The sequence below is a fragment of the Neopelma chrysocephalum genome, unplaced genomic scaffold (genome assembly GCF_003984885.1).
Source record: "Neopelma chrysocephalum unplaced genomic scaffold, ASM398488v2 Primary Assembly neopelma1_45, whole genome shotgun sequence".
In the NCBI taxonomy this organism is placed as follows: domain Eukaryota; kingdom Metazoa; phylum Chordata; class Aves; order Passeriformes; family Pipridae; genus Neopelma; species Neopelma chrysocephalum.
In genome coordinates, this window is record NW_020897704.1 from 2,717,437 (window position 1) to 2,727,368 (window position 9,932).

Consider the following 9,932-nt stretch of genomic DNA (forward strand, 5'->3'; position numbering starts at 1 on the left):
GAACTACACATTTTAGTAGAGCATTCACTTTGCAAGATTTGTCATCACTATAAAATAATCTTTCTATATATGCATTTATTAGATTCTTTTCTGAAAATGTTATTATTTTATGTATTTTAATATCACTTAGAACCACAATAAAGAGAAGCATTATAATCAGCAGTGCCAAATACTGAAAAAGTCTATAGGGTTCTGAATGTCAAGCCAGAGCTGCCTGTGCAAACAGGGTGCCATTTCCATGGATTCCTTCGGGCGGCAGCCTTGCTTACAGTTAACAGCAGCGAGCAGATTGTTATGGATAAAAATGTTACTGTGTTTCTGTTGTTTACAGAATGCCTGCAGACTGAGCACTTTATATACTTGACTGAGAAGAAATTATAATCTACATTAAACAACACGATTTACAGAGCCATCACTAAAATATAGTACAAAACCAGCTCCTTACTTGACTTAACAGCAGTTCTGTTTATGAACTACCTATTTCATTTAGAGCAAGTTCATTCAAAATGAATTAAAGCAGAATAAAAACATTTTTTGCAGTAGTATAAAATATACTAATACCCTATTTGCAGTCTAATTTAAATATGTCTATTTAAAAAATATGTATTAAGGCTAGAGAGAATTAAAATGCAGAAGTCACATATGCAGTTCCCTATAACCAGCCAACTAATAGAACTCTAGCATAGGAAATTCTCATGATTATTTCAAAACTTACAGGGTTGGGTTGACATTCACATTGATGACTTCAGAACAGCCATTTATCATGGCAGGTAAATGTTCATGTTGGACCAGAAAGGCACTCATGACAAGAAGCTGTCTTTATCTACAGGAATCACTTAACAAATTCATTAGTAATCATTTTTATACCTATTTTTATGGCTGATTATATTCAATGAGATTTCTTTGTCATAATTTTTATCATATCACCAGTCTAATTTTACTGAGTAAATGGTGCACAACTTCTTGAAAATTAGAGGAAGTATATACACAGCATTTGGGCACAGTCCTTTGCAGTTAGAAATACCAATCTAAATCCACTTAAGAGTTTGAAAGACTCAGGGGTGGGATTAGAAGGTGTAGTCTTTTGTTTTTTACCCTTTTAGTAAGTAAAAAGACAGAGGTGTGGAGAATACCACTGACAGGTCAAAGGAGTGCTACCTAGGTCTGAAAAATATGAAGCTAGATATTACAGCCATGTAGTAACTCACTGAAGTTTCAGGTTGAAAATGTGACTCTGGCACTAGAAAAGCGAGACTTCTTGGTCCATACCACTATCAAAAAAGAGATGACATTTTATATGGTGGGAGAAACAGCTGAAAATATATAAATTCTAGATCGGAAGAAATGCTGTGAAACTACAGACTAGGACTTATATATATGCTCAAGGTTAATTGTTTTAATTGTACTATACAGAAAATGCATGGCAACACAAACTTGATGGTTATCAAGCCATAAGAGGAAGGCACAGTACCACATATTCAATGAATGACAGAACATAAGGAAATCTCTAACCAGCTGAGGACAGCTGTACCCCTACTGTTCATTGACTGACCACTGATGCTCACTCACCTCGATGCTTACGATCTAAGCAAAATGCTTAAGATGGAGAAACTCACATCACAGACCTATTCCCAAATCCTATGGCAGTGTAAGTGAATCCTGAGAACTTCTGGAAAAACTGGCATAAGAAAGGCTGAAGAATAAGAAACTGCAACCTATGTGGAGCAACTGTATTCCAGACAGTTAGTTGTAGGTTGGGGTTCCTAGAGTAATGAGAAAGCCTCACACACCCCAGGTAGCCAGAGGAAGAGGCAATTTCAAGCAAAAGCAGTGAACACCATTTTCTCTGCTTAGTTGTAGTTCTTGCTTGTGTCTTTATGCCCCAGGAAATAATTTACTTCAGAGATGAGATTTCTGAAAATTCTTTTTGTGTTCTGTCAAAGCACCAAATGCTGAAAAGCCACAATCTTACCCAGTAGGAAAGGGAGGCCAGTAAATACAGCGAACAAAAAGTCTACTTACAGTATCAACAGCAACATATCTTCAATGTTAGTAAAGTTCTCTCCATTGAAAATTGTAAGTATTATTAGACTGGCTCGGAAAATGGGATAAAATGCTCAAATCTTCAGTGTTCTCTGGACAGACGACCTAAACAAGGAGTTTTTAACAAACTCTTGCAGCAATATCCCTTATTCTGTACTCCAGTATTTGCCAAAAATTCACTGTAGTACATTACCCACTTTCTCTTGTGTGTAGTGCTTACTCAGAGCTTCCTTGTCTGAACATGTGCCTACAGATACAATTTTAAAATATTTCAGGGGTTTTTTTCAATCTGCCCTTCGTGTTAGCAAGAAGGTGTAAAAGGGATTGCACCTACATAAAATGTCATTTTTGAGCTGCAACTGTCACTGCAAACAGTACACAACAACAGGGGAGAATGTAACCTAACAACTCCATAACAATTTACATAAAAAACAGCAATTCTAAACTACTGTCAAACGCAGAACACATGGCTAAAAACTAGCATACTTTTACTGTTTCTGCAAGCATAAACTGGCAAAACATATAATCACACTTGGGAAGGTGCACATGCATACACTAAGCACTCTCCAGTTCCATATTTGTACATAGATGAATTTTTAAAAAAATCTTTGCATAACAAGACCCTGAACTAAATAAAATATTATACAGATTTCACTTTACGTTCTTATGATATGACATGATTTCCACTAGTATTTAAAACCCCTCCATTTTAGGGACAGTTCCCCCAAAATTTTATTATATTTATTTTATTCTGTGAAATAAAATTAATTCTACATGCTGCAACCTGAAATTAATAAATACTTCTGAAGTTAATTGTTAGCATATCAGCCCCTTTTCTTTGATAACTTCACTAAGACAATCCACTAAAAAGTGGTGTTCGAAAATGATTTAACTTTAAATTTCTACAGCTTTCATGACTGAAACTACTGCAACTTTGGACATAGCCAGGAGAAAAACAGCTTGCATTTCTCAGAAGGAAAAAGGAGGTTTTTTAACAATTTCCTATGAAATTAGAGGTTCTACTACACAGTGCAGTATCCAGCAAAGGTACAAATGCTTTAGAAATAAGAAAGGGCAAACTTCTAGGAAGTAATAATACGAGAGAGCTGATGAAGACATCCCATGTATCACATATTCAATAGGAATTCCTGAACATAAAAGGATGAGAGTAATAAAAGAAGTATTATCAACTACTCAAGAAATTATGTTTTCTTAGTATTAAAATATTTTCCCCTTTATTTTCAAAACATAATGCTTCACTGGAACATCAATTATTTATCAATAGATTGCACCAGTTAGCAAGAGAAAAATTCTGGAAGAGAACTTGTAAGTAATGAAATATTTCTGTCAGTTTTGTTATGAATTCTTACACAAATCCTTACACTTATTTTGCTATCTGTCATTTACTTATGAATGTATGTTAATTTATCAAATTGATTTCATGTCTGCCAATAGCCCCAGCCTAACAAATGTTTATCACTTATCTTTATTTTCTAGTTGATGTTTTCTTAAAAATTATCTTGGGTATAGAGGGCAAGGCATGAAATGAAAGATGTATTCTTTGCTAATTTCCTGTATTCAGAAGCAAGATGGCAGTATTGCTGAAGATCAAATGTTTAATTATGTTGTTTTCTCTATCTAAGCATAATCAACATCACTGATCCACTAAATGAAGATTGCACTGCAAACTGCAGAAGTTTATAGAACAGAAAATCTTCTATTGACATTAGAATTAAGAGTTTTAAATAGGACTATGAGTTTAACCCCACTTTGTATCACTTAAAAATAATTCTAAAGCATAGAATACATTTTCTGAGTTCATTATTTTCACAGGATTATATGTTATATTACAGTGTCTGAAAAGAACGGCTTAATTGGAAGAATTTTTTTCATGGTAATTTTCGGGTAATGAGGCTGTTTAACATATGCTGAAGGAGTTTTGCATTCAAATAAAAGGTACAGGAAATACAGTGAAAGATAAAGAGGAACATGAAAGTAATTACAGCAGAATTGAATTAATACATTCTCTGAAGTGACTTCTAAGCAGAAAACAGGCCACAAAAAGAGAGACAGAAATACCACACTGTGCATTACCTTAAGTGATTTTGCCAGTTGTACATGGTTATCATAGACTAGAATGTCCACCATTAGATTTCTCAGCTGATGAAGAAGAACCTTTTCTCCTTCCAGGTCTTTAGCTTCCACAGGTACTCTCCATGTTGGATAGGGACATTTTGTGCCATCCCATACCTGCAACGCAAATGAACTACTTCAATGTGCTCACAATACTTTAGATTCAGATTTTAAATAACTTTTTTTAAAATTTTTTGTTTGATTAAAAATCAGTAACAATAAGAAATCCCAATTCTAGTCTTAGTCTGAAAGTCCTTAAAATACTTAAATTAGATCTTATGGGGTTTTTTTAATTATTATTCCTTACAGAGCATAAAACAACCTCTATTGAGAATATGATCAAGTGCTAAGACCTAGAATTGTTAATATTTAAAAAAAAAAAATCAGCTCTAGCAAAGCCTCAACTTTTATCCAGAAGTTACAACCATTAGAATTCATCATACGCAGCACTGTCTATACTTAATATTTTGATCATGGTATAGGGGCCTTTTAACCACTTCAGCTACTGTAGGTGAAGACTGACTACACAGTATATATTGACTTAATTACTGATGATCTCCTGTATCAGGATACACTACTAGTATTATTAGAAATATTAGAAAAACATCAGTACTTAACATACACTTATTAACAAAGGTTCTAAAAATCTTGTGCCTAAAGCTAAACCTTTAATATACTCCTAGTACTGAAATATCAATAGAATTATTTCTGAGCTACCAAAGTTACTGTGAAAAAGTTTACCAACAGGAACCAAAATCTTACTACTTAAACAAAATATCATTCTGTTAACTATGCTTCCCTGAGTTTCTGAAGATATACTCTTCTCAAAGACAACAAGAATAATGGTTTGAAATACTGGTATAGTAAAAGGAAAATCTAGAATCGTTTGGATCATTATTCTGAAATGCTGTATTTCATAGAATTTCATGCATATAGGTTCAACAGAAGCTAATTTTCAGAGTTTATGATACTAAGGCACTTTGTCCCATAAGTTAGGTACTGCAGAGAGCAAGAAAAAAAGATACCAAAGCTCAATTTTTAAAGGGTTTCTACTCCTTATGCTTAACTGCTTTGGATCAACAGGCCCACAGGAAAAGATCTAAGAATCAGCAAAGCTATGTATAAATACACTGAGAGTAACTCATGGCTGGAATGCCCATCCAAAATCAAGAGAAAAAAGGGAATTTCACTGTTGACAGTGAAAATGACCCATAACATCAAATTAATATTGCCATATGTATCAGGGTTCAATTACGCTGATACTTTTGGTCTGTGTTTGGCCCAGCCACCTGTAAAAGTTTTGTTCTTTCCCTGCCAAGTAATGAGAAACAAACACTGATAAATGGGAACTTCGTCCTTGAAAGGGAGAATCTTGTATAAATATATTTAATTGGTGTTCTATGATTGGCTAATCACCTTTCAAGGTCGCTTGAAGGAGAGATTGAGGAGGAAGAGGATGAAGTAAACCCACCAACTCAGTTAAGAAAGACCCCCCAGGTGCAGTACGCAGGCGTAGGGAAAGCCACGCGTGTGCAGAAGAGATATTACTTGCATAACAGGGGGTGGGACTGTAGGCCTCTGGCTGGGCGGTGCTGGCCACACCTGCCTAGGTTGAGGTCACTCAGTTAATTGTATAAAGGCAGATAGCTCTTTTTTGGAGGGAAGCAAGCTTCACCTCAAGGACAACGTTGCCTTTTGGCAGGGACGCCTGCCAATTTGTGAACTTACTGACTCTCTAAGGATGCAGCTTCTGCTATGGGGTAATTATAGGCATTCTAAGTTGGTAAGACAATTTTATAAGCAACAGCTGGATGACTGGGGAAGTCGTACTGAGGGCTTATTTTTCTCCTCTTTCCTCTCTTTTGGGTTTGTTCGTTTTGTTGGCCACCTCTTGGTAATAAATATCAATTTTGTTGAGCTTTCAATGGTGTTATGGTTTTCAGCTTCAGTATGCTACAAACTCTCCCTAATACACCAAGTAAGAGCATATTCTGAGGGACCAGATAATGAGATGGTATATGCTGCCACATTAAAAAAAGCCTATAATCTTCTGATTGTGCACCGTGAAATACTTGAAACCGCCTTTGAAAGAGAGGTTACCTATTGCTTGAATTATCAAATCTTTTCCAGAACTGAGCTTGAGAAACAGATTTAGTGCATATCTATTATGAATTTAGTCACTTTGGCAAAATAAAGAACATTAAATTTGTCGAGCTTTTCATTATTATTTCAACTGGCTTTACTTGGGACACTTTGGTAATTTAATTCTACACTGGAGAGATGGATCCAACAAATGGATTGGAATAACCTGTATGCTCCCTTTTCAGATAAAGGGATGGTGACTTAGTTTTGAAATGTCCTTCACCAGAGGAACTAATGGGGCCAGTACCAGCACCTTTTGGAGGAATTTATAACAATATAAGCTTTCTCTACAAGGAAAAAAAAAATCTTTGCAGAAGTGGTTGGTTTCTTTTTTTTTCTTGCACAAATATGAAAACAGATCAAGCTCTCTACCTCAGGAGCTTGGCAGCTTTGCTTTACTCAAATTATGGATGAAAACACCCTGGTTTCAAACTGACCTGGTTTCAAAAAAAACCACTGGTTGAAAACCCAACACTGGTTAAATTAATTCTGGATGAGAAACAACAAATTTTTCTTTTACTAGTCACGAACAACCTGGAGCTAAGTTAATGATAACCTTTGATCACCATGGTTGGCAAAACACTGAAATGAAAGAGACACAATGATACCTGTTTTTCTCTTCAGCAGAGTATGCTCATTGTATGACTAAATGTACATAATTTAACTGACAGGCAGAAGGGAAGAAAAGAATAACAGTAAAACTCTTATGAAAGGCATAAATGACAGTATAATTTCTATTGTGAATTCTTTAGTCTCCATCAGTTTGAATAAGAAAATTCTCAGAAAATGGTAATAAATAATCAAGTCAGCGATACTATCTTTATGCCACATCCACCTCAGCTGCTGTGCATGTAGCAATTAATTTACCAAGTGTAATTTAAATGTTACGCTATAGATGATGCTGAAATTCATTTTAGTTGTCTTTGAAGCCATCCCCACTCATTACCTGGGCTCAATGCTTAAAATAATCATGATATTTCATACTATAAACAGCCACTACTATAACTGATGTACTTGGAATAACATGATAAATCATTATTATAAAATGCATGAGCTGGCATTGACTTGGTTGTTTTTTTTGTTTAACAAATCAACAAAATAATCAGAGATCTGTCTAAAAGTTTTTAGAAAGGTTGATCTTCTATCATGGCCAATATTTGAATTAAGATATGGATTTTGCCATTGTTGAGAAATGGAGGGAATTACCAACAGCATATCAATGTTAATGTAGCATTTTTAAGCTTGTGTGCTGTATTTTAATATGGATTTAAGTATTTAATATTTTATAATGCTAAAAATATATACTGTCAAAGGAATTATGTATCAGAAAAATTCATCTATCATTATTTGACTTCAAACTTTTACTTTCCTAAGTCTACCCTAAGATTTCCCTAAGTCATTACCTTTACTACACAAAAGTGACAAAACTGACTTCGAATCTTCCAACACAGAAAAGCGTGTAGAGAAATATTAATAATTTAAGAAAGCACTTGTCTCTGTCATTGCAAAGGGTCCTTCAATGCCGAAGATATACTTATCAATTAACAACTTAATTACAGACTACAAAGTTCTGAAATTTTACTGGGTCTCATTTGACATGTCTTTCACAAGGGATAATTAAATGGAAATGTTTGTAACAGTTGCAGAGCATGTTATAGCACACACTTAAGGTTTGTTTCTGTGTAGTGCATGCATTGTTCTGTATTAGAAAAATCTTTGCTGCCTTAATGAAGGAATAATGCCACGTGCTATTTCTAAAAACATTGTAACAATACAGTTTAACACAGTAGAACCAATAAATAATTTTATGAAGTCATAAAGTGGAAAAAAACAGCTTGATCATCACTCACATTTTAACACTCAACTTAAAAAATAAAGAAAAATAAAAGCAGAGGAGTTTCAGAATAACTTCAGACTGATACATCTGGAGCTGAACCCAGGAATATTATGGAGACCTCCCTTTTATTTAGTTAATATTAAAGATCACCCTTGGATATTACTATACTGTTGTGTGGCACTTGGCATTTTGTATTTTCCGTGAGCACTGATGCCCAAAGTGGTTATGTATAACTAAGAGAAACTACCTAGAATCCATCATGACAGATAACCTAATACATTGATTCTTTTTTAGATAGTGCTACTTACTGCACTAATCATGCCCAACAGATCTAGAAAAACAAGCAGTAAATGCTAAGTAAAAAACAAGAATGAAGTTTAAAACAAACATTTTTCAAGGTTAAGAAATCGTGCAATATTTATCTACAAATGTGAAATGATGACCCAGACAATGCCAACAAAAACAAATCAGGTGAACAACTTCAAAAAGTACTGTGATTTCTGTTTTGTTTTCATAGAAATAAAATGGCCCAGGATCACAAATTTGCTTACAGTCAAAACATTTATCTACATAACATTATTTCACAGAATTTCACAGAACATTCTGAGTTGGATCCTACAAGGATCATCTTGAATGAATGGCCCGTACAGGGATCAAACCCACAACCTTAGTGTTATTAGCACTGTGCTCTAACTAAGTGAGCTAATCTCAGGGTATAAATTAATATGTCTGCTTTATCAAAAAATGTATCACAACATCTCAATACATAAATCTAACAAATTATTAAAAAAAAATAAGTCTACCTTTAGAAGAAAAGAAGATCCATCCACTTTTGCTTTTCCTACCAGCTGGCAAGTGAGATCAAAGAACAGCATTGGCTGAACACTAGACAATTTTGCTGCTGGTCCAGAGATGGAAATATTACTGGCTGCCCAAACACGTAATTCTTCTATTGTTTTCTGTTCTTCATCCATGAAAGTGTACACTTTGCTAGAAGTTCGAGGAACTACTGGTGCTCCTACAGTTCCATCAAATGTCAAGGATGCAAATCCCCCACTGGTAATTCCCTGCATTTGTCCATTGTATTCCCTGATCTGTTACAAAACATGAATGAAAAAAAAAGTTTGCACTGCATGGAAATAAAAATACATTTCTGCTTTATCATGTGCATAAAGAAGGGACCATCAATCATTTTTGTTTCTGGTGCTATGGGGAGAACAGAGTCAAACAAAAAAACCAAAACAAAAAAATAAAATTAACATTAACTTAGAAAAACAAAATAAGTAGGCAGAAAATATAACCTTACACAAAAAAATTTTGAAGAGGTAGATTAATGCCTGTAAATGCACAGCATCATTACAGAGTATTTTATTCACACACATCAAAATATCTGCGTGGGGAACACATCAAGATTGCTTTTACAAATGGGGAAACTGAGGCAAAAGAAATTAATTTTTACACAGCAGAGCAATGGCAGAGCAAAGTTATGGATTCCTGTTTTCTGCCTCTCGCAACAGCCCTGTTTCCCAGTATTACAGAACTGAAACAGAAAATGTCAGTTCTAGGAGGTATTTTTTTCCATAAAGCAAACAGTGACCAGCTTTCGTTCCTTAAATTATGAATACAGCTTTCACAATTACTCAATGTCTACTGCCCTGAACATGGCAGGTCTCCTGAATCCTGCTGATTTAGCTGTGTATCTGCTACCATGTAAAACACAACGTGTAAAGTCTGAAGCATTCCTTCAAGGATCTAAACTAGTCTGACTGCTCCCTGT

General features: G+C 34.7%; 1 protein-coding gene across 2 annotated transcripts in view; it reads right to left on the reverse strand.

Annotated features, from left to right (window-relative positions):
- The window catches only part of LOC113965582 (protection of telomeres protein 1-like), a 54,499-nt gene extending 45,242 nt beyond the window's left edge, over positions 1-9,257 (reverse strand). For both annotated transcript variants that reach the window (XM_027679188.1, XM_027679189.1), the window contains exons 1-2: positions 8,959-9,257; positions 4,138-4,293 (exon numbers count right to left, since the gene is read on the reverse strand). In XM_027679188.1, the coding sequence (XP_027534989.1) occupies positions 4,138-4,293; positions 8,959-9,228 (426 nt within the window). In that variant the 5' untranslated portion in view covers positions 9,229-9,257. The remainder of the gene's footprint in view (positions 1-4,137; positions 4,294-8,958) is intronic.
- Between the last annotated feature and the right edge of the window lie 675 nt (positions 9,258-9,932).